General features: G+C 40.5%; 1 protein-coding gene across 1 annotated transcript in view; it reads left to right on the top strand.

Annotated features, from left to right (window-relative positions):
* Positions 1–20,854, top strand: part of LOC121288352 (otoancorin-like) — a 46,132-nt gene extending 25,278 nt beyond the window's left edge. Inside the window, exons 20-27 of the mRNA XM_041206906.1 lie at positions 43–136; positions 4,612–4,899; positions 5,633–5,788; positions 13,435–13,577; positions 15,631–15,767; positions 18,390–18,487; positions 19,549–19,722; positions 20,720–20,854. Coding sequence (XP_041062840.1) covers positions 43–136; positions 4,612–4,899; positions 5,633–5,788; positions 13,435–13,577; positions 15,631–15,767; positions 18,390–18,487; positions 19,549–19,722; positions 20,720–20,854 — 1,225 coding nt within the window. The remainder of the gene's footprint in view (positions 1–42; positions 137–4,611; positions 4,900–5,632; positions 5,789–13,434; positions 13,578–15,630; positions 15,768–18,389; positions 18,488–19,548; positions 19,723–20,719) is intronic.
* The last annotated feature ends 5,027 nt before the right edge of the window (positions 20,855–25,881 follow it).

Genomic DNA, 25,881 nt, shown 5'->3' with positions numbered 1-25,881 from the left:
TTAAAATGCCAAATTTTCTAACAGTCTGTATTTCCATTCTAGGAATCCCATTGCCTGGGAACCTGAATTGATACAGGATCTGGGACCTTTAGTTGCACTCTTGCTAAAGGAAGACCTGACCATTCTTGCTGAAAAGGTATCTGATCCTGCTCCCCTTTGTTCTGTTGACTATATGCTGTGTCTTGGCACAGCTATCAAATGATCCTTGCCCATATCTGCCAGCTTTGCCACCTTGCATCTGGTCAGAAAACTGATTTTCAGAATCGCAACTGGATCTCTCAATGGAAAAGCTAATAATTATTTGAAGCAGAGGAAGATCTGAGGGCTTTGGTGAGAGAATGGGGCGACAGGATTAGTTTTAGGTTGCTCCATCAAAAGGTCAACATTGACATGATGGGCTGAATGGTCTCTCTCTATGTTGTTAATCTCTTCAGTTCTTATGTAAATACAACATTCCAAAACAGATCATATTCGACAGTCACACGGCCCAAAATATCTGAATAATTGTTTGACCAGCACAAACGCGATGGGCCGAAAGGCCTTCTTCTGTGCTGTAGACCTCTATGACTGACAGAAGTCCACAGAAAAGTTTGTTTCTGCAGATCAGTTTCATTCAGGGAGTTTAAATGTTTTCATTAAATTCTATTTTTCCCTTTTCCACACCCTTTCTCCTCAGTTTCCAGATATACTGTTGCAGTTAGCGTTGGATGTGGAGGGGATGGTCATATTTCAGGACTTTCTGACTGTGGTGTTCAGTGCTCTCAAAAGAACAAGTGGGAATGATAAGCCCTCCAGTCCAACTCCAGGTGAATCTCTTTTTCTTTACAGAGCTGAGTGTACCTTGAAAAATGGTTCATCTCTCATATCCACCTGTGACTAAAGTCTTTCCTTCTGAAAGAGCTTTCAGTTTGGGCTGTGTTGATTTGAAACCACTTCTGTTTTTCCCAACCAATGTTAAATTTAATCCAGCCTGGTGGTGCTCACCTTGAAATCAGTAGTCACTTGTATCTTGAGCTAGTTAAGCAAGTTTTGTGTCTGTTTCCTGCTTAGGTGTAATATTTAGATTGTGTAGTCAGTCTTACAACCCAGGAGGAGGCCACTTGGCCCATCTTGCCAGTGCTAGCTCTTTGAAAGAGCTGTTTAGTTAGCCCCACTTCACCCCCCATTCTTTTCCCAAAGGTCTATACAGATTTCCTTTTCAAATATTTATCCAATTCCCTTTTATTGAAAGTTATTATTCAATCTGATTCCACCACCCATTCAGGCTGCACTTTCCAGCTCATAACCATTCAACCCTTTTAAAAAAGAAAAATCTTCTAATCTCCTCTGGTTCTTTTAACCATTATTTTAAATGTGTTTTTAAAATTAAATAATTTAAATTTAAAATAGTTTAATTATTGAATTAATTAATTTGGTTTAAAATGGTTACTGACCTTCCTGCCAGGTGAAGCAGTTTCTGCTTATTTACTCTGTAAACCATTGGAGACGATGTATCCTCAGTTACGGAAGCAGCAGACGGAGTCTGGGAGAGGGAGTGCAGAGAGAGAGTGAGCCCAGGAGCGCTTGCATTAAACCTGGAATTGGAGTGCATTTAGACTGCAATGCTGGGGCTTGTGAGATGAAGTCCTGCGATTGCTCCTTCTCTCCAGATCCCCAGCTTTTGTCAAGTTTGCTTTACCCCAAATCCTTAATGGACATGCAAAGGAAGCATGTGTAGGACTGTGGAGAAAGGTGGGAGGAGTGGGCCGAATTGGATAGCTTTCTCAAAGGAAATTTGCAATGTAAAGATCAAGCTATTCAGCTGAATGTTGGTGTTTATCCACCATATACCTGCCCTCCAGGATGACTAATTATTTTATGGGATTGTCCTGTATCTGAGTCCACTGTCCCGGGCTGCATGTTGCCAGGATACTGTTTATAATCTGAAAATTTTGCATATGCACAATTTGCATGCTCCAAGAGCTCTGGCAGCCCCTATCCCTACCCCCTCGTACCCCTATGGTAGGCTGTCCCTTAATTTTCTCCATGAGAATTGGTCACCTTGATGCCCTGTTCCCAAAACCTTGGATCCTTCTTTTCTGCAGCAAACTATCTAATATATTCTGAAATGTTGACATGATCTCTGCTTTAATTGCTAAGTGAATTCACAGCCTTGCAGTCACCTGTTCTTTATTATAAGCATTGAGATTTTGATATGGCACAGTGGATGGTAAATGCTGAGCTGCTCAAATCCCAGAGGGAAACTTGAAACAGCTGCCACAACTGTTTTGCAATTTGTACTTGTATTTTTATTTTGAGATGTGTGCCTTGAACTCAGTAGTAGTAAGTCCACTGAGTCAGAGGTTTTTTTTACAAAACTAAATTAAACATTTATTAATAAAATAAATTATTTTAAGCACATACATTGGTCTACAAATTACTGCTATGATAACTCCTAGCCCCCCTTAATTAATTTGACTCCCAGTTACACCTCTGTTAAGGCAACAATAAAACAACATAGATTTCAACATACCCAGACAAAGCACACAATGACCTGGACACTAATATTTAAAATCGATTCTCTTAGCTTCGGTTCCTGGAGACAGCAGATTGGTACATAGGCTTTTCACACTTGTTAGATCTTAGAATTCCTTTTTCTTACACATAACCTCATCTCCTTTTATATGGGTTTCTCCCTTTTTAATGTAAATCCCATTGTCCCAATATGTCTTTACAACATTTTTCCATAATATAAATCTTTCATAGCACTTATATTATCAGTAATCGTTGGGAAAAATAAACACACAGTTTGGCTTAGCCCCTGTTAGCTAGGTGTAACACCTTACCATCTCTTTGAAATTCACAGCTCCGATTTATCTAAAAATGCAAGTGTTCTCCACACCTCACATTCAAAAACTTCAGCCCTGTTTACATATTTAGCATTTCAAACCTAGGTTCCCTTCTGATACAATCAAAGTACCCAGACCAGCTGTCTGTCATTCAATTAACACACACCCCTCACTATTAAGCTACCTTTACAATAATATGAAAATTATTATATTTTCATGACATTTCCAGGGGTTGAATTTAATGCAGCTCATCATGGTGGGTACCATGGAGACCAGGTCCACTTAATCATGGGAGAGGCCCCTTGTCAGACTCCCAGCCTGCCCCACAGAACTGACAGGGATTTCCTGTCAGTTCTCCAGTCAATGTCCAGGTCTCTGTCGGAATCATCCACGGCTATTTCCTAGAGAAAGTTTATTAGCTGATTTTTTTTTTTTCTTCCCCTGTTCCATTTACTTTACATTTTTGCCACCTGTTGCAAGGAAACCTCATCAACCAGAGCCCTGGCCAGCTGCCTTAATGTTGAGTGAAGCTATTACCTGATTTGATCCTGATTACACCAGACAAATGTTGTTAGCTTCAAGCTCGTTGCTGGTATCAGTTTCAGTGACTGATGAGAGTGCAATCAAGAGATCTGCAAACCCCACACACCTGAATCCTACACAGCTCCGTGATTCACTGAAAAAATTTACATATAAATTGCTGACCTTTAAGTGATCTGACTGTGTGCAGCCTCCTGGGCCTTGGGAAGTGCTCTCGATCTGTCCCATTCAAGTCCTAGAGTTGGAAATCAGGGATGTGACAATGATTGGGTTTGTTTTCTGTTTCTTTTCAACTAATGTTCAGTCATCAAATGTTCTTTTAAACACATAATTTGCAACATTCAAACGAGACCAGTCAGCCCAACAAGTCCATGTTGGTGTTTGTTCAAGAGAATGAAAGACTTGCATTTATGTAGCGCCTTCCACGATCACCAGGGTCCCAAAATGCTTTTCAACCAATTAAATATTTTTGTAGTGTAGTCACTGTTATAATGTAGGAAACATGGCAGCCAATTTGCATATAGGAAGCTCTCATAAACAGTAATGTAATAATGACCAGTGCATCTGTTTTTAATGATGTTGATTGAAGGATAAATATTGGCCTGAGGATTCCAAGGAGAGAACTCCTGATTGTCTTTGAAATAGTGCCATTGGATTTTTTTGCATCCACCTGAGTGGGCAGATGGTGCCTTTTGACATCTCATTCAAAAGACAGCACTTCCGACATTGCAGCACCCCTTCCTTGCTGCACTGAAGTGTCAGGCTGGATTTTTGTGCCCAAGTCTTGGAATAGGACTCGAACCCTCAACCTTCTGACTCAAGAGGAGAGTGTGTACATGTTATAATAAGCCTCCCCTGTTCCCAAAACCCTGGGTCTCCCTTTCCTGTAGCAAACTATGCACATTCTGAAATGTTGAAATCTCTGTATTTCAACCACTAAGTGAATTCACAGCCTGATAACCTCCTGTTTTTGTTGTTGAAACATTTGAAATTTTTCTCCTGCTCCTTGCCCTAAATTTTTTACATTTCATCTTTTGTCCATGTGGTGAATCATAACTTTCTGCAATCATTTACAACAGGTAATCAGAAGCCAGTTTAGATACTTCTCTCCCCCCCGCACTTTGGCTACTTCCAATTATTTTCTCTTGATTTAGAGACTCGTTCTTAAAGATGCATGTTGAATTTAATATTTTTCTGAAGCACATTCAGTGATTTTTTTTTTTCTCTTTCCTCCCCCTTTCAGTGCAGTGTGCTGTACACTCCACCATCACATTGTTTTAAATCCCAGTGTGGTTCAGAGTTCAGAAGTGCTGACATGTCATCCCCGTTCTGTCTCCCTGCAGATTGTCACGGTGTTCGAGCACCTTCTTTTGATCACATACTCAAGCTGGCTGATGCCAACGCCTACTGGTCAGTCCAGGAGCTAAACTGCATGTCTATTCAGACTTTTGTTAAAAGTGTTGAGCTCCTCGGTGCCCTGAAGAGTTTTAATATGATACAGCTCACCGCTCTAAAGGACAAAGCCAAGATGGTATGTGAGCACATAAACACAACTCCTTCTACATTACAACTTGCATTTTTATATAGCACCTTTAACATAGTAAAATGTCCCAGGGCACTTCACACTAAGCAGGAGAGATTAGGACAGGTGACCAAAATCTTGGTCAAAGTGGTAGATTTTAATGAGTGTCATAAAGGAGGTAGAGAGATGGAAAGGTTTAGGTAGGGAATTCCTGAGCTTGGAGCCAAGGCAGCTAAAGGCATGGCCAACAATGGTAGAGGGATAGAAATCAGGGATGCTAAGGAGGCCAAAAATAGGGGAGCGCAGAGATCTTGAGGGATTGTAGGGCTGAAGCTTAGAAAGATTAGGTGGGTGGTGAGATTATGGAAGGATTTGAAAATCAGGATGCGAATTCTAAAATCAAGACGTTGCTTAATTGGGAGTGAATGCAGGGTCAGTGAGTGCAGGGGTGATGGTTGAACGGAACCTGGTATGAGCTAGGGCATGGAGTTAAAGGATGAGTTGAAATTTGCTAACAGTTGGAGGATGGCCAGGAGAGTGGTGTAGTCCTCAAACCTGGAGGAGGTGAGCCTGGTTCAGCCTGGCTGGTGCTATGGGATTGTCTGCTGCAGGTCCCACTGGACCAGGAGCAGCTCCTGTAATATGGATGTGATGTTACTCTGTAATGGTGATGTGCTGACTGATGCCCCTGCATGTGGTGTTTTAACTTCATGTTCACAAATACCAATTGTCCTTTCACAAGGCTTGGGGCCCAGTTGAAAGCTGGAAGAAATACCAGGTCGTCGCACTTGGACGAATTGCATTGGCTTTAAGTGAGAGTGAAATCAAAGAGCTGGAGCTTGGTTCCATCAACACTATCACTGTCCTGAGCCAACAGACAGAATGGACTCCGATGCAGGTAGGGGATGACTTCAGTTACACTGAAGCCAGCCAAGAAACTTGGGACCACCCAATAAGAAATTGGTTACCCTCTCTCCCTTTCCTCCTCTCCCTGGTACAGTTCCTTTGGTTGTTGATACACTCCCAATATTGGTCCCAGGAGGCTATTAATCTGGAAACCAAGAAGGGAAATTCCACTAGGGAAAGATCATGAGAGCAAGCCCCATCTTGCCCTTACCTGCTCCCCACTGGATGGCTCCCAGGCTGGTGAATGTAAATGAGAATCTTGCTTGATTTCTGGTGCTAAGGCCCAGTGAAACTGCTGGTCTGGCTGAGATCAGTGAACTTGGAGCAAATCAAACTCAAGACCTGCCTGGGATGTGGGAAGCTTTGCCACATTTATATAATTATATTTCTGACATGCTCTACTGATTAGCTATCCACTTCCAATTGAACACTGCAAAATATGAAGAAAATTGATCATTTCTGTAAAGTCTTCTTTTAAAAAGAGCATCTTTCACTTCTTTGCAAACATATATTTTTAACAGTTAAAATACTTATGGACGGTAATGGTGTGATTTATGGATAGCCCCTTTTGATTTTATTAATAACAGGCTGCTCTGCCCATTGTAGCTCAGATTGGGTCAGGTTCATTGCCATGTGACTCACCACTGCCGAGTCAGTTGCTGTCATCCTCATATGACGGTCAATGAGATCTGGGTAGAGTGGTTTGCAAATGATTCTACAACATATCTGAGCTACCTAACTCCCATACATAGAATTGAAGCTGCTTTAAATTGTTGTTTTAATGTAAACTTTGTTGGGGTGAGGGGGGAGCAGCAGCACCAACACTGATTCAAACATCTAGTCACAATTCCACTGATGGTCCAGATGGACTTCCTTCAACCTGTGAGTAAACTCTGCTCCCCTCCTTTACCCTTCAGTTCTGGTGCCTCACACCCTTATGACCAAACTGGACTGCAAAGTTTAAAGGAAAAAAAAGCTTTGCATTAATATAGCTCTTTTCACAGCCACCAGATGTCTCAACCATTAGGTTCTTTCGCAGTCTAGCCATGCTGCAATGTAGGAAACGTGGCAGCCAATTTGCACACAGCATGCTCCCACAAAGAGCAATGTGATAATGGCCAGATGATCAGTTTTTGAGTTGTTGATTGAGATATAAATATTGACCAGGACGCCAAGGATAACTTGCCTGGTCATCTTTCAAATGTGCCATGGGATCTTATACATCCACCTAAGCAGATAATTGAGGCTTCAGTTTAATGTCTCATTTGAAAGATGATGACTCTGACAATGCAGCACTCCCTCAGCACTGTACTGAGTGCCAGTGTAGATTTTAGCATTCAAGCCCTGAAATGGGACTTGAACCTGGGACCTTGTGACTCAGGCAAGTGTGCTACCAGCTTACGCTAAAGAGATTAGGGAATATAGGAACAGAAGAAGGCCATTCAGCCTCTTGAGTCTGCTTTGCCATTCATTTGAATCATGGCTGATCTATAATTTTATCCCATCTACCTGCCTTTGCTCCATACCTCTTAGTACATTTACCTAACAAAAATCTACCCACCTATGGATAGAAAAGCAAAGTTAACATTTCAAGTCTGAGTTCTCACCAGAATTCAATTTCAACTGTGCTTTGGGGAGAGAGTTCCAGATTTGCACTATCCTTTGTGTGAAGAAGTGCTTCCTGACATCACCTTTGAACAGTCTAGGTCCAATTTTAATGTTATGCCCCCATGTTCTGGACTCCACCCCACACCCCACCAGAGGAAATAGTTACTCTCGATCTACCCAATCAAATATTATAATCATCTTAAAACACCTCAGTATGATCACCCCTTTAATCTTCAAGAAGCAGGAGTATACAAGACTAATCTATGCAAACTCTCCTAGTAACTTAGCCTGGTATGATTATTGTCAGAAGGCTATTCAACCATGGGAGTATCACAGCCAGTATCACATTTTCCAGCTGGTGTGAAAACAAACAGTTACACTGAAAGTGCAATGGGATATGGACCTTATCAGATCAACTGTGGATAAACCATTCCTTCATATATCACAGGGGTTTTTTTTTTAAAAAAAGGAAAACCTAAAGCCAAGTATGATAGTTGCCAACACAAAGCTTATTTTCTAAGGAGAGTGTGTCATGTGTCTCCACTCTTGAAAATTGATTATCTTTTAGGCAAATATTTGGTGCAATTTTATTTCCAGTATTTTAGAATCTATAATTAAAGGAGGCATTGCAAATACTTCAGCCAGGAAGAAAAAGCCATTCTCTCAATACTTTCTTCTTACCAAAGGGATGAGAGCAACAGAAAATCACTCATTCAGTGAGAAAGATAATAATAAAAAATGCTTCATAGCAAATGGGGAAATTAAGACCAGTCTTAATGATGTCAGGAAGATTTAATAATGTTATTGGAATTTATTGTAAAATAATGTTGTGTGTGTGACTTAATAGGATTAAAGGTAGCTGGTCTGAAGGCTTTGATGTATTATAAGATGAGCTAGGTTTGAAATGTTAAGCAGGTAAACATGGGGGAAGTTTAGAATTTAAGGTGTAAAAATACATTTGCATTTTAAAATAAACCAGACTAGCTTGAATTCAAAAAGAGGGAGTGAAGTATTACACCTAGCCAGGGGAAGCTAAAAAAAAGTGTTTATTTTTCCCAAAGATTACTGGTAAAATTGGTTCTATGATAAATGTTTATGATCAGGGAGGTTAAGTCCAAAGACATAGTGAAACAATGGGAATTTGCATTCAAAGGGGAACTATGTATAAAAGACCGAAGGCTGTGTGGAAAGGTGGGCATTTTAAGAACTAACAAATATGAAAAGCCTTCAGCATCTACACCTCAAGCTGCTGTCTACAAAGAGCTGAAGTTAAGGAAATTCACTTTGAATTGGATTGTTCAGGGTATCATGTTTCTTTGCCTGGGTCTTTTAAGATCTGTGTGTCTTACTGTTGCCTTAGCAAAAATGTAACTGAAAGTTAGATCAGTTGTGAAATTTACAAGTTATTATTGTAGTAATTTGTAGACATTTGTATGTGCTTAACATCATTTTTCTTAATAAATGTTTAATCTAGTTTTGTAAAAGCTTATAAGACTTGGTCTTATTACTACTGAATTCAAAGCACGCATCTTGAAACATGCAAATTGCAAAATTAGTTGTTTCAAGTTTCCCTCTGGGATTTGAACAACTCAGCATTTAACATCAGTTGTGCCATAACATAGTTGGGGTATCATCCGGGATATATTTGAAATTCCTTGATTGGTTTGGAATTGGTGAATCTTAAGGTTACAACTAGGAGAAGCACTTTGAATTCAGGAGTTGATGTGAGGTTTTTTTCAAGTGGTGAGATTCCATATGGCTTTGGCAGTTGCTCAAACTTGTCTGGGAGTTGAAGTTATAACTTTGGCTGGTTTACAAAAGGTAACTAAAGTTAAGTTAATGGAATTGGTGGATAAATTATGATTGGTGTTACCTGCAAGGATGAAGAAAGCAGATATAATTGATGGTATAGCACAGTATTTAAAGTTGGAAGGGATACGTGACACTAGTGAGTGACAGCTGGAGGTAGTGAGACTTCAGTTAGAAATGAAAATGCTTGAGCTTGAACAAACAAGGAAATGAAAAATACTTGAGCTAGAGGCAGCAGAAAAAGAAAAGAGAAGAACATTTCAAAGGGAACAGGCAGAAAGGCAGGAGAGAGAGAAGAAAACGCTAGGTTAGAAATGAGAAATGAGAGAGAGAGAGAGAATTCCAGCTTAAAATGCAGGCAGTTAAAAAAGAGGCACCAGTAAGTAGGGAAGGACTTACTTCCAGACCATAACCCAGTAGGGAGATGTTTAAATTGGTACAAGCAATTCAATTCCTTCAGCAGCGAGAACTCCTGTGGAGGAACGGGGGTTAAATTGGTAAGTCGAGCAGCAGAGATAGCTGATGATTATGAGTTAGTTCATAAAGCTAAACCTTTTTTCTGTCACCCTTTTAAATCAGCAAAGGATAGAAAGTGGGAAGGTGAAAGGAAGGTGGGTAGTCAGGGAAGAGGAGTAGGTGGAAATTTGCAGGATGTTTTTTCTCAGAATAAAAAGGAAGGTGCTGAGGGTAGAAGTGACATTCGAAAATTGAGATGTTTTTATTGTAATAAAGTTGGACATATGAAATCTGTGTTAGAAATTGCAGGGGAAGTATTTTGGAATTATAGGGGTGCAGAAAAACACTGGAAGTAAAAGTACTGTGGCTTCTGAGGTTCAGGCACAGGAAAAACCAGTGGTTTGTGCAGGTAAAACAGGGAGAATCAGTGAGGGGCAAATTGTGAACACATTCCACTTTACCTGAGAGAATTTGGAGAGCAGATTGCAGAAATGTTTTGTATGTGAAGGGAAAGTGTTTCCATGTGTACAGGGTGGAGTAGGTAAAGATGTTAAAATTTTAAAAGACCCAGGGGCTAGTCAATCCTTAATGTTGTGGGATAGTGATATTTGTTGTTCAGAGGGAGTATTGTAGGAACAGGTGATAATAAGTGGGGTTCATGGGGATGCTAAACCTATTCCATTGTGGAAGGTAAATTTAAAGTGTAAGTGGAAAACATGTGAGGTGATTGTTGGAGTAATGGAAAACTTGCCCATTGCAAGGGTTCAATTTATTTTGGGTAATGATTATAGCTGGATCACAGGTGGTGGTGATGCCTATGGTAGTGGAGTATCCTGTAGAAATGTTTTCAACACAAGCATTGCAGAGGGAGCATTCTGGATTGTTTCCAGATTGTGTGATAATGAGATCACAGGCTCATAGCTTGAAACAAGAAGAACAGGATGTTAAAAAGCAGGGAGAAGGTGTGGAAATCCAGTTAGCTGATACTGTGTTTGATAAGGGTCTTTGGGAAGAAAGACTGGAAGACAATTCAGCTGAAGTGTTTAACTTAACTGTGGAGTTACAGAAAAAGGATTTGCAAATAAAATATATCAGACAGCTTACTCAGAAACAGACACAAAACATATTCCAGAGTGTTATTACCTTAAGGGTAATATTTTAATGAGAAAATGGAGGCTTTATCATGCTTCAGCAAATTAAAGCTGGAGGGAGATGCATCAGATTGTACTATCATTTAGATTTAGAAATGAGATTCTGAGGATAGCTCATGCAATTCCAATGTGGGGACATTTAAGAATTAGAAAGACACAGGTAAAGACACAAAAACATTTTTATTGGCCTGGATTGCAGAGAGATGTAATCAAATTTAGTAGAATATGTCACACATGTCAGGTGATGGGGAAACCACAAGCAGTGATTAAGCAGCACCTTTAATTTCCATTCCAACATTTGAAGAACCTTCTACTATGGTAATGATTGATTGTATAGGACCTCTCCCTGAAACAAAGTGGAAATCAGTACTTATTGACTATAATGGATGTGTCTACCAGGTTTCCTGAAGCAATACCTTTGAGAAATATTACAACAAAGAAAGTTGTGGAAGAGTTAACTTTTTTTTACAGGATATGGTTTACTTTAAAGAAAAACAATCAGATCAGGGTTCAAATTTAATGTCATAGCTATTTAAGGAAGTAATGAACAGTTTGGGGAAAAACAGTTGAAGTTAACAGTTTATTATCCTGAGTCATAAGGGGCGTTGGAAAAATGGCATCAAACTATGATGAGGACATATAGTCAGGATTATCCACAGGATTGGGATAGGGGGATTTCATTCTTGTTGTTTGCTATTAGGGATGCTCCTAATACATTGACTGGTTTTAGTTCTCTTGAACTAGTTCATGGTCATGAGATGAGAGGACCACTGAAATTGATTTATGAGAAATTAGTGGGCCTTACAGGATTGAAAAGAAGCTGAGTGAAGTGAATTATTTAATAAATGCTCCAGATAGAAGAAAGAAGCAGAGGGTCTGTCATGTAAATAAGCTTAAAAAGTACTTTGACAGGGAAGAGGACCAAAAGGAGGTGTTAGTAGTGGTAGATAATGAGAAAGAAGTAGAAATGCAAGATTCTGAAATTGATTTTCCCCTAGTCAAACTGAATGATGAGGGGGTACTTGAAAATTTAAATGTAACATTGAGTTACCTTCTAGGCAAGTGTGAAAGTGATTTGGAGTTATTATAGTAGTAATTTGTAGACATATGTATGTACTTAAAAATCATATATTAACAAGAAAAATGTTTAAAATAGTTTTGTAAAAGCCTTTAAGATTTGGTGGTCTTATTACTACTGAATTCAAGACAACGTCTCGAAACATACACATTGCAAAATTAGTAGTTTCAAGTTTCCCTCTGGGATTTGAGCAACTGAGCATTTACCATCGGCTGTGTGAAGCAGACACGTTGATCCTGCGCTAGTCCACATGTTGAAAACCACCAATTAACATCAACGCCATGAGATACTGACCCACACGTCTTTCACCATAGAGACAGCTGGGAGAGGCAAATAGCTTTCAGTCCTTCTAGGCCTGATTCAAATCTGGGTCTGTGAAGGGGAAGGACAGTGAGGTAATTCACAGCAACCACCTTTTCCCCAGAGACCTTGGCCTTCACTGAGCATAACTTGCTTCAAAATATGCAGAAATGTAACAGAATTGTGAAGTTAGTGGTATTGAATGAAATTTTAGACAAAATGGATGAGCAAAGGTATAACCTGAAAGAATTTCATAGAAACCCAGTCCTCAGTGGGGATGTTTCCAGTTGGTTTATATAAAAAATAAAGTATATTCATTGTACTTTTTATATCTTCATCCTTATGTCTTCATGGCCTTGTCCCTCCCTATCTCTGTATCCCCTCTAGCCCCACAACCCTCTGAAATCTCTGTGCTCCTCTAATTCTGGCCCCTTGTGCACCCCCAATTTTAATTGCTCCACCATTGGTGACTTTTCAGCTGTCAGAGCCCTAAGCTCTATAATTTGTCCCTAAATCTCTCCATCTCCCTACCTCTCTTTCCTCCTTTAAAATCTACCTCTTTACTGAGCTCTTGGTCACCAGTCCTAATATTTCCTTAGACAGATTAGTGTCCGGTATTGGTCTCCTCATTTAAGAAAAGACGTGAAAGCATTAGAAACTGTTCAGAGAAGGTTTACTAGATTAATGCCTGGAAAGGGCAGGTTGTCTAATGAGGAAAGTCTGGACAGGTTAGGATTTTATCCACTAGAGTTTAGATGAGTAAGTAGTGACTTGATTGAAACTGAGGGTTCTTGACAGGTTGGATGCGGAAAGGATGTTTCCTCTTGTGGGAGAATCTAGAACTCAGGGTCACTGTTTCAAAATAAGGGGTTGTCCATTTGGGACAGAGAGAAGGAAAACATTTTTGAGGGTTGAAATTTTGGAATTCTCTTCCGCCAAAGGTGGTTGAGGCAGAGACCTTGAATGTCTTTAAGTTGATAGAGTCTTGAAAAGCAAGGGGGTGAAATGTTTTTGGGGTAGGCAGGAATGTGAAATTGAGGCTAAAATTAGATCAGCCATGATCTTATTGAATGGCAGAGCAGGCTCGAGGGGCCGAGTGGCCTACTCCTGCTCCTAATTCATACGATCATCAAATTTTGTCAGGTGTATATACCTATGAAGCACCTTGAGGCACTTTAAAGCCCCATATAATGTTTCCTTCTTGTTGTATAATTAAGTGTTCTTTCTTTCTGACAGGCTAGATCTATCTTGGAAGGCTTTCTCCAAGATTCTGGTCTGACTGTTGATACTATGAAGGGATGGGACCTGGTTGGATCAGGGACCTTGCTGTGTGCCATGAATGACCATGAAGTCAGCTCTTTGAGTGCTGCCACCTACAGGTAGAGTCCATTTTACACAAAACTCAGCAATTTGACTGATGGTTTATTGAGAGCATGGAATGGGAATTTTAATGTTTTTTGGTTTAGTGTCATTTTTGATGTGAAATCTTTGAAACAAGGGCCATGTGGGAATCTCCTGATTTACAGTGTATATGTAATATGATTTGTGTGAAATACACATCTATCCATCTCCAGACACAGCTACAGAAAAAGTCCTTGTTTTCCATTCTTTTTGGCTTCTTCTTGACTTTACATTTTTATTAATTGACACTGGAACCCTTGTACTCTGCTTATTCAGGATGTTGAAGCTAGAGTTCCATGTGGGTAAGACTGGGTAAGGATGGCAGGTTCCCTTATCCGAAGGACGATTGTGAATGTCAGTCAGTGTGAGCATTCACTTATAGAAACAGGAGGAGGCTGTTCAGCCCTTTGAGCCTGTTCCACCATTCAACTGGATCATGGCTGATCTGTGATCTAACTCCATATACCCAGCAATATACCTTAGATTTTTGTTAGCCAAAGTTATTATCAATCTCAAATATAAAATTAACAGTTGATCTGGCATCAATTGCCTTTTGCAGAAGAGAGTTCCATATTTTTAGTGCCCTTTTGTATGTAGAGGTGTTTCCTAATTTTACTCCTGAAAGGTCTCCCTTTAGACTATGCCCCCTAGTCTTAAACTCCCAAAATAGTGGAAATAGTTTCCCTCTATTGACACTATCAGTTCCCCTTAATATCTTGACAACTGCAATCAAATCAATATTGGACAAAGGGGTAACCACTATCTATTGAATTAATGTCAGTTTTGATGTTGCCCATTACAACCTCTTCAGTGCCCCCCCACCCCCACCCCCCTTACTTCATGAAGAAATAGCTATGCTTTACTCCCTGGACTGCATCTTGTTAAGGTTTCTTAATCACTTACATATCCAGTCCTCTCTTGTAGTTTGCCAAACTTTGGAGTGTTGCACTACAATCCTTTTGCCCAATTCACATTCCCATACACTGTCATCCTTTGGCACTGACCAGACTTTTTTAAAATAGAAGAGTCTTTCCAATTTCTGTTCTTCCAGCTGTTGTTAGCTTTGCTGGTGACATGGAAAGAAATGCATTGTCCACATGAAGACCCTCTGAACTAGTGTGTTGGCCATTATAATTTCCTGAAGAAGCAAAAACTGACACTTCCCTTTTTTAAAAACCTGGATATATCCAGTCACAGAGATGGAAGCTTTCTGCCAAGATCTCATCTGCTCCCAATGACAAAGTTGGAAGTCAGGGAGATGCGGCTGGCTCATTACCATTAAAAGAGAGGATGAGAAAAATAAACTTTCCTTGGCTTGTAGTACTGGCCTTTTCAGATCATAAACCAGTTGCCTTTGCAAGAATGTCAAATATTTTATATTGATTTTATAAGTTGATCACCAATATATTCTCTAATTTTGCAGGCGGTTAGTTTAAGTGCGCAAACCCTTTATATTTTTGCACAGTAGTGCACACACAGTAATTTTAAAGGAGCCGAGTTGTGCACATCCTGCTTGGGAGCTTCTGGATCCTTCCATGATGCGCAGCTTAGAGAGTCATTGTCGATGACTGATATCATCATTAAGAGTTAATAAGTGCCAAGGCACCAACAATAAACTGTAAATGACATCAAATTTAAAGGGAACATAAAAATTAGATTAAATGTAGTTCCCAATGTCGATGATGCATTTCAATCCATCTGGTATTCACTGGTTACAGAAGGCCTCAAGTGTATCAATAGGTATCGCCTGATCCCTCTCCATGGATATCATGATGCAAATATTGCCCCGAAGGAGAGAGGAAGTCTGGGTGAGTGATGCCTGCTCACATGTACAGCAGCAGGGACTGTGGTTGGATTTTTGCATCAAAGTGGTACCTTTTTTGTCATTCTCTAGTGCCTGCGCACAGATTACCAAGTTCAATTTCACAGTATGCTGCAGTAAAGTTTGAACTCATGGCCTCTAGCCTGCACCATGACTGTTGAATTCAACTCTGGCTGGTGGATTACACTTGACTGTTGTGTTGCCTGCAGTGCTGCAGCTGCAAGGATTGGTGAGATTGCCTGCAAAGTGGAGGTCCTCCAGGAATTGTTGAAGAAAGCGAGAAATGGTTTTGGAAATGTCGATGATTGGTGCAACTTCATTCTCCAGGAGGTTGGAACAATAGCAGGTTAGATTGGTGAGCATGTGTGTGTGAGTGGGAAAATATTGTGTGAAAGAATAGCCCAAAGAGTAGAAAATAAATAGCAACAGGGCTTAAGGATTTAAGAGATCAAGGAATGGCAAAAGGTCATTAATCCCATTAAAGCCCATTCCCCTCCTCCATATGCAATTTCTCTGTGACATATACTTAAATACCCTGATGGTCATAGCAGGAGGTAAAACTCAAAAAATCCTCCCAAGAGATATAAGAGAACAGTTGCAGTTTTTTAATGGGATAGAATTAAGTAAAGTTTAAAAGCAAAAACTGAAATTATACATGATGGTGGAGAAAATTTAAAAATACAAAATTGCTTTGCAAAATAAAAAATGAGAGGACCAAATCAATTAACTGAGGGAAGCTCAAAGCTTAGGAACAGCAGAGGTGATTAACTCCAGTATCATTGCTGAGTTATACAGAACAGGATCTTTTGTGTTCAGTCAATGCTGTGTTAACTGTTAACCTGGCTTTGGGGGTTTAGGGGGAGGGGGGTGCAATGGTTGGTGGGGGGATGGGGTGCCATGGTGGGGTGGGAAGATTGTGGATGTTGAGACAAGAGCCTCTGAAAAAGAAAATGGGTGGTTGCTGGGTAAGGATTGGAACTTGACCAGGGACAAGTATGCATCTGTGAATATGTGTATCTGAGAGTGTGAGAGATAATTTGCGTGTGAGTGATGCTGGCAAGACTGTGTTTACATCCCATTCCTATGTCCTTGAAGAATTGAATCAACCATGTATGGAAGATCAAGTTACATATAGAATAGACAGGGTTCCCTTGAAGGACACAAGTGAACCCATTGAGAGTTATCATGAGATTCCTGCAATGGTTCTTCTCCTGTTGTGAAACCCAAGCCTACAAATTTCCAGAATTACTGATATGCATACACAGCTTATGCAATGGAGCAGACATGGACCAGCAACGAGCAATGGAGATGATTGGTTAATTCAAGAATTATACTGTTAAAAAGGTGAAGTTTTGCATTATTACTGACCAAGGACTCAATCCTATTCCTATAGCCAAGAACCAATTCACAAGTGGTCAAACTCTTTCACATTTATTAACAGTTAAATGACCCTGAACATGCTCACGGTCAGTCAACTAGATAGGGGCAGTCACAAAGGATATGCACATTATAGCCAATTCAGTCTGCCAGAAACCCACCTCCCAACTCTTACTTTTAAGTTTGGTTTAAAAAGCCATCTCACCACCACTTTCATGTTTCTAGTCCACGTCTCAACCTTCGTTCTGGCATCTCCAGTTGTACAGAAAAACATTAGTCAGTGTGACACCAAAGAGCCTGCCCTCAAAACAGCAAGATCAAGTCTCTCATTTAGAGTGATAAAGCGAATCTCATGTAAACTTGTGAAAACCTGACCTTTATAACTTTTGCCACAGTGACTGTCAACCTTTCAATTTTCAGTTCAACAATAGAATTTAAGTAATTATTTTGTGTTAAAATGGATTTCTTAACTAATTCTCAGTTTTAGAGGGAGTAATTTTAACCAAACTCACTGGGTATAAATGTTCTGATGAAAGGTCATCGGCCTGAAACCTTAACTCTGTTCCTCTCTTCACAGATGCCGCCTGATCTGCTGAGTGTTTCCAGCATTTTTTTTGTTTTTACTTCAAATTTCCAGCATCTACAGTATTTTGCTTTTGTGTTTGCAGAAGCCCATGGGATTGGGGGATGGGGAATGCTGGTTTTATATCTTGCCCAGAACTGCTCGCGATTCAGTCTAATGGAGAGTTAAAATCAGCTGAGATGTAAAGTCAACATTGCTCCCGACTCCAGTTTCCCAATGAGTGGGTTAGGTTAAAATTAACCCCTAAATTAACCTTTAACAACATCACTACAGCCAACTGGCTAATACCAGTGTATCTTGAGATAGCAACGAAACATGATTTTGTTTCAAGGACCACCCTTGGTATGACAGGAGACTTGTTGTCACCAGCCAGTTCTTGAGGGAGGCCAGGTTTAGAGACTAGCTCCTCGGGCATTGATGTTTAGCCAGGTGAAGGTAGGACTCAGGACTATGCACCAACTCATGTGGTACAGATTTGGATGATTCCAGGTTTGATTCCTGATCTGAGTTCAGTCAGGCCCCCAGTGGGAATGTTCTAGTGTTCACGGGATTGGGGTGTGGGATGGGGGAATTGATCAGGGTTCCCAATCCTAATTATTGTTTCATAAACTTCTCTCTCCTGCTGGAAAGTACAACTGCAAATAACAAATAAGAATAGAATTGGGCTTCATTGTCACGATCTCCACCATTGAATTCAAAACAGTTCTTTACGATCGCCAACCAATCACTGAATACTACAAAGTATTTACAGCATTGAAACAGGTTATTCAACCCAAAAGGTCTATGCTTTTTTTATGCTCCACATGAGTAGGGGGTAAAATTTACAATTGGTGCATAAGTAAAGCTCATACACTGGAGGACAACAGATTATTTCAAGTAAGATTTAATTAAAATGGCCTGTTAATTAGAACCCCCAGAAGTAACTGATCCCATTGAGGGAGGGACCAGGTCCAGGTCTTGCTTAGAGTTTTGGTTGCTCACTGTATATTGTGCATCTCCTCTTCACAGCTGGGATGAGCAAAGAAGAGATAAGAATCCTGAATGACGACCTGATGCCCTACTTTCAGCCAGCGGCAATAGCTGCTCTGCCCAGTGAAGTATTTAAAGTGAGTAGAGAAAGACGCACCAAACTCCTCCTAAATCCTGACCCTGCTGTGAACAGAATTCGGTTATTGGATCAAGATGGATATTATTTTTAGCAAGAGGTTTTGCTTTGACTTTAGTGACACAGAGAGATCTTTGAAATCAGACTGTAAACTTGATTAATGTTGATGCTTCCCCCATCTTATAGCGATTTAGTGAGGTATAGCTAGCAGTGGGAAAATGGAGGACTGCCTTAGCTTCATAAAGCTGGACATAGCCACACACATCACTCACATACTTGCAATAAATAAAGGACATAAATGGCCTCATTGCGGGGGCAGAGTTGATGGCTGTACCATCAAAGCTTCCTTCAAGAGGAAGAGCGAATAATGTGATGAGATGGGAAACTGTAATAAATTTCTAATAGAAACTGGAAAATATTTAAGTTGAGTAATAATGGCACCTATGTCATCACTGCAAAATGTCAACTGGGAATCAGTAGGGGGCCCTCTCGCCTCTGTGTCAGAAGGCTGTGGGTTGTGGCCCACTCCAGAATGAAGGGAGTGGCACTGAGGTACACTCTCTCATTACTGGCAGCATCCCCTTGGTAACTTTACAAGTCACCCAGTTCACATGGGAGAGCCTAGACATTGAGCAATTTGAACACAATGTGAAAATCAAACTCGGCGCAGATCTACAATCACTTCTGTGGAGCTCAGCACCGCACTAAGTCACACAGTGGGTGTAGTTATCCATGAGTCACTTATCTAAATTTAAAAAAGAAGCATGTCAAGGAGAGGTCAGAAGTAGCATGTGGTGAAAGAGTACCATGGGATCTTTTATGCCCAACCAAGAGGACTGACAAAGCCTCTCCAAGAACAACCCATCTGAAAGAAGGCATCTCTGACAGTGCAGCAGTCCCTCAGTTCCGCAATGGGAGGGTCAACCTGGACATTGTGCTCAAGTTTCTGAAGTGGGACTTGAACACAAATCCTTCTGACTCAGAAGCGAGATCCACTGAGTCAGGTCTGAATTTTAGTTCATGATTGATAGATGAATAATTTGTGTGTTTTGTTTTTAATAGGAGTTTTCCCCAAAACAGCTAGAAAACCTTGGACCTGAGAATGCAGCCGCTGTCACAGAGTCTCAGAAAGCTGCACTGAGCCCAGAACAGATTTCCAGCCTGCAGGCAGCCATGGATGGAGCTGGCTTAGTTGAGATGCTGACCTCTGCTTCCCCAGTCATAGATAGTGAGTTTGTAACTCCTCCTGTGCTGAACTGGAAACATTCTGTTGTGCGTGCATGTGAAACTTGTAAATTTATCATCAGATACATACTCACGTCTACAGACACAAAACAGAGACTCATAATTGAACTTGATTTCCAAAACTCTGCAGCCTACCTCCTAACTCACACCAAGTCCCATTCATCCATCACTCCTGTGCTCACTGACCTACATTGGCTTCTGGTCTGGTAATACCTCAACTTTAATGTATCTTCCTTATGTACCATTGTTCCATTGCCTTCCCTCTCCCTATCTCCATAATGGCCTCCAGCCCTACAACACTCTGAGATTTATGTGCTTTTCCAGCTTTGGCCTTTTGTATATGCCTGATTGCCATTGCTCCTCTATTGATGGCTGTGCCTTTAATTTCCTGAGCCCTAAACTCTCGTATTCCCTCACTAAATCTCTCCACATCTCTCTCCTCCTTTAAAATGCTCCTTAAAATCTATCTCTTTGACCAAGCTTTTGGTCACCAGTCCTAATGTTTTTTACTTGGTGTCAACATTTGCTTGATTATGTTCCTGGGAAGTGGTTTGGGACATTTTATTCCATTAAATGCACCATATGAATGAAAGTTGTTGTTGTTGGACCCTCCATCAACAGTTAAATGTTTTATAAAATGAGCTGATATGATCTGGAACGTACTGCCTGCAAGGGTGATGGAAGCACATTTAACAGGAACTTTCAAAAAGAATTGGAAATATACTTAAATGGGGAAAAAAGCAGGGGGATTAGGGCGAATTGAATGACTCTTTCAAAGAGCTGACACAGGCCCAATGAGTCAAATAACCTCCTTCCATGCTGCAAGATTCTAGGATTATGAAATATGAATTGATTTTGGATATTAAAAGAATCATCAAGTATTAGAACTGTGAAATTAATATTCTGTAGGATAAGTTTCTATGGTACAGTGATTAATGTGCCTTCCATTTCTAATACCTTCTTTTGTGTTAATTACATTTCTTAACAGGTTCAACTGTTCATGGTGGAAATTGCCTCTTACTTTGGATTGCCTATACCATCGTGTATTTTATTGCCTGAGGACCAACTTACTGATGAGGACCACTGTTCCAATGCACAACGTTTGTCCATTGTAACCATTTAACGTGTGAATGTATCCCTGCTAAACTGTAAAGTAGTAGGCTAATGAATTTTTGGAGAGCTGAAGGAGCATTCGTGTTAATTTCAAAGCTCAGAAATGTCTACCATTTCATGATTTTCATTTGTCAGTGCAATAGGAGCAGATTGCAGCCTAGCTAGGGACCTAGGAAGATATTTATTTGTATTTTGGATGTGGGCCATGATAACCATGTGTTGCTTATCCTTAGTTGCTTTGAGGTCATTCAAAGTCAACCACTTAATCTAGCACTGGAGTCATGTGAAGGCTAAGACCAGACACGGTTTGGCAGGTCCCCCCATCAAGGACACTAGTGACCCAGTTAGGGTTTTTTTTATTATTGACAAACAGATTTTATGGATAAAAGCAAAATACTGCAGATGCTGGAAATCTGGAAAAAAGAACAGAAACAGAGCTCTGAAGAAGAGTCAGAGGAACTTGAAACGTTAACTCTGTTCCTCTCTCCACAGCTGCTGCCAGACCTGCTGAGATTTTTCAGCATTTTCTGTTTTTAATTCAGATTTTATGGATGTTTAGTGATGTTGGTCCAGAAACTACCAGATTTATTAAATTCACTTCTGCAAACTGCCCTTGTGGGATTAGACCTCACAAACTTGGGTTGTTAGATTGTTCAACTAATATCAACTAATGAGGTATCATGGTCACCTCACCCCTGTGGAAGGAAAAAAGGAACTTGCATTTAAACTGCAATTTTCCTCAGCTCCAGGTATGCCAAAGCATTTTACAATGAATGAAGTACTTTTGAATTGTTGTCACTATTGTAATGTTGGTAACAGGGCAGCCAATTTGTACTCCGCAAGATCCCACAAACAGCAATGTGCTAATCACCAAATTTTTTTTTGTGATATTGGTCCCAGGATACCTGTGAGAGCTTCCCTGCTTTTCTTTTGAATAGTACCCTAGGATTTTTTACATCTACCAGAGAAGGCAGAGGGAACCTCTGTTTTCAGTCTCATCCTCAACAGTGCAGCACTCCCTTGGTACTGCAGCGTTAGCCTCGATTATGTGCTCAAGTTTCTGGGGTGGGGTTTGAACCCACAGCCTTCTGACTCTGAGCCTGGGGCCCAGACAGCTGAAGGTATGGCTGCCAATGGCAGAGCGATTAAAATCCAGGATGCTTAAGGCCAGCCTTGGAGGAGCACACAGATCACGGAGGGTTGTAGACCAGAGGATGGTTTAATAGTAAAATAGATAATAGTTTTTGTACTTTTATCAAAATAGACATGGTCACAAGCCTCTGGTTGCTCAGTTGTATTTTTTTTTATTGCCCAGTAGCTCTCCCTGTGTACCCAAGTGAAACTTTGAATTTCACCTGTTAATATGAATATATATGAAAGCAAAATACTGCAATGCTGGAATTCTGAAATAAAAACAGAAAATGCTGGAAAAACTGAGCAGGTCTGGCAGCATCTGTGCAGAGAGAAACAGAGTCAATGTTTTGAGTCCATATGACCCTTCTTCTGAGCTAAAGAAAAGTAGCAATGTGATGGATTTTATACTGTTTTAAGAGGGGGTGGAGCAGGTGAAGCAAAATAGAAGGTCAGGGATAGATGGGACTAAGGAGAGATTGACAAAGATGCCATGGACACAAGACAAAGGGAGTGTTAATGGTAGTGTTAAAGATTGAAGAAGGTGCTGATAGTGGCATAATATTTTAATAGCAGAGCAAGGGTGAGTGTTCTGTGAAAGCACAACATAGAAACAAGTGACAGCTGGCCCTGTGGTGTGGGGGAAAAAGGAATTTAAAAATAAGTGAAAATACATTGGAATAAAAATAAAAGTTAAAATTAAAAAGAAAAGTTAAAAATTGAATTAATGAAGGAGTAGTGATGGACAGGAGAGTTCATGGTCTGAAATTGTTGAACTCAATGTTAAGTCCAGAAGGCTGTACAGTGTCTAAGCGGAAAATGAGTTGCTGTTCCTTCAGTTTGCATTGGGCTTCACTGGAATATTGCAGCAGGCCAAGCATAGAAATGGGGCATGAAAGCAGGATGGTGTGTTAAAATGGCAAGCAACAGGAAGGTCTGGGTCATGCTTGCGAACTGAGTGAAGGTGTTCCACAAAGTGGTCAAACAGTTTGTGTTTAGTCTCCCCAATGTAGAGGAGACCGCATTGGGAGCAGTGAATGCAATAGACCAAATTAAAGGAGGTGCAAGTGAAGCGCTGCCTCATCTGAAAGCAGTGTTAGGGGCTTCAGGAGGAGGTAAAGGAGCAGGTGTTGCAGCTTCTCTGATTGCGTGGGGAGGGGATGAGGTGATGGAGGAGTGGACCAGGGTGTCACGGAGGGAACGGTCTCTACGGAATGCTGATGGGTGGTGAGGGGAAGATGTGTTTGGTGGTGACATCATGCTGGGGTTGGCGGAAAAGGCAGAGGATGATCCTTTGAATGCAAAGGCTGGTGGGTGAAAAGTGAGGACAAGGAGGACCCTATCATGGTTCTGGGAGGGAGGGGAAGGTGTGAGGGTAGAGATGCAGGAGATGGGTTGGACATGGTTTAGGGCCCTGTCAACCACAGCTGGGGGGAGCTCTTGGTTAACCTCTGCCCTCCCTGCTTCCCCTCCCTCCCAGTTGCCTAAGTACACATCAACAGATGGCCTGTAATCTCACTCAACAAAGGATGGCTGGTCTGGGGAAAAATAAATACCCAGTGACATCCAATAGAGGATGCACTTTCTGCAGAACTGCCTTCAGTTCCCTACTGAAAGACGAATACCAAGTGATGACAAAATGCATATACTTTCTACTTACTGATGCAGCTTTGAATGTGATGGACAGGACTAATTCTGGAGGTTTTTGAAAAAAAAAACTACCTATTTAAAATCTGAACAGTTTGCAGAAGACACAAATGGATTTTAGCTTTGCAGTTCTTCATTTTGCATGTTTGTAAATGGTAATGAGCTTATCACAAATGAAAATGTGAGATGACATATAAATCATGTGTAAATACAAATTTACATTTACTTTGCATTTGTTTCTCTCTTGTACTGGCTAGATTGAAGTTTTGCTGTTCTTGGATCATGTAAAAAATGGGATTGAACTTCTACGTGTAAAAATTATATGGCAAATGTCACCCTGGATTATGTGCTCATGCCTCTGATGTGGAACTTGGATCCGTGTCCTTCTGCCTCATTGGGAGAGTGTAATCAACTGAACCAAGGCCAACATTTAAGAAGACTACCAGTGGCCATGCATACATCCAGAACCTATTTCAAGTGGATGAACATTGGCGTTACTGAAGGAGGAGGGGTGGATTAAATTGCAATATTCAACCAGCTTATATCAAATTTGTTTTTTCTGGCCATCAGTGCAGTCATATAGTACATCCTACTGTGAAATTGGATGTACTAGCTGCTATACTCAATTTCACCCCCTGTGATAACTCTTTCCATCCCCCAGAAACTCAAAATTATGGTATTTCAAGGCAAATTGGTGCCCTTGTACAAGAAACAGAGAGTTAATATTCAGGTACATCTTGCAATTATGAAGGCAAGTATTAGTATTTATTACAAGGCATTTGGAGTACAAGAATAAGGAAGTCTTGCTGCAATAAACAGGACTTTGGTGAAACCATGCCTGGGGTACCATGTACAATTTTGGTCTCTTTACTTAAGGAAGGAAAAACTTGCAGAAAAAGAATTGCGACAAAGGTTCACTAAATTGATTCCTGGGATGAGAGGGTTGTCTTGTGAAGAAAGATTGAGTAGAACTGTCTGGAGTTCAGAAGAATAAGAAGTAATCTCATTGAGACATATAGAATTCTTAAGAAAACTTGACAGGATAGATGCTGAGACATTGTTTTCCCCCTGGCTGGAAAGTCTGGAACCTGGGACCACAGCCTCTGGATAGGTGGTCAGCCATTTTGGAAGGAGATGAGAAATTTTTTTCACTCGAGGTTTTTGAATTATTGGAATTCTCTACCCTAAGAGAGCTAGGGATTCTCAGCCAATGAGCACATATTCAAGATTGAGATCGATAGATTTTTGAGCAATAAGGGAATTAAGGATTATAGGGATAGGACAGGAAGGCGCAATTGATGTAAAAGTTCAGACATAATCTTATTGACTGGCAGAGCAGGCTCGAGAGGCCAAATGGCCTATTCTCACTCCTTTTTATTTACGCTAATGATACTGTTTGAAGCGTGGTCACTATTATAATGTAGAAACCCCATCACAATGTTCATATGTGAGAATCACAATCAGCTCAAAAAGTGGTTGATGTTTCAGAATGTTGCCTTTTTGACCATCTCTTTGAATGTCACAGTTCTTTTAGACAAATCAGATAACCTTTATCTGCTCTTGATAAAGACCAAAGTCTTGAGATGAATTGTTATCCATAGAATACATGAATTTTCAGAAAGCATAACAGAAGCAAGACATGACATAACCTGATGAAAGGCTATCTCGACCTGAAACCTTAACTCTGTTTCTCTCCACATACTCTGCCTGACCTATTCAGTATTTTCAGCATTTTTTGTTTTTATTTCAGCTCTCCAGCATCCACAGTACATATATACGAATTAGGAGGAGAAGTAGGTCATTTGGCCCTTCAAACCTGTTCCGCCATTCAATAACATCATGGCTGATCTGATTGTGGCCTCAATACCACTATCCTGCCTACCCCTGATACCCTTTGATTTTCTTGTCAACTAAGAATCTATCTACCTCTGCTGTAAAAATATTCAAAAATCCTGCTTTAGAAAAGGAGAGAGTTCCACAGACTCAAGGCCCTCAGAGAAAAAAATTGTCCTCATCTCCATCTTAAATAGAGACCCCTTATTTTTAAACTGTTTCCCTAGTTCTGGTCTCTCCCACAAGGGGAAAACATCCTTTCAACATCCACCCTGTCAAGTATTTCTGCCTGCCAGACTGCATACATTTCAAATGTACTTGGCCACTAAAGATGATATTTCTTAATAGACCTTTTTGTTTGCAGCATTATTGTCTTTTGTCTTCCAGTTTGTATTTGGCTAAAACAACCTACATTTTGGACCCCAG

Source organism: Carcharodon carcharias, chromosome 15 (genome assembly GCF_017639515.1).
Source record: "Carcharodon carcharias isolate sCarCar2 chromosome 15, sCarCar2.pri, whole genome shotgun sequence".
NCBI lineage: Eukaryota > Metazoa > Chordata > Chondrichthyes > Lamniformes > Lamnidae > Carcharodon > Carcharodon carcharias.
The sequence above is the reverse complement of the archived record's forward strand: the minus strand, read 5'-3'. Positions and strand labels throughout refer to the sequence as shown.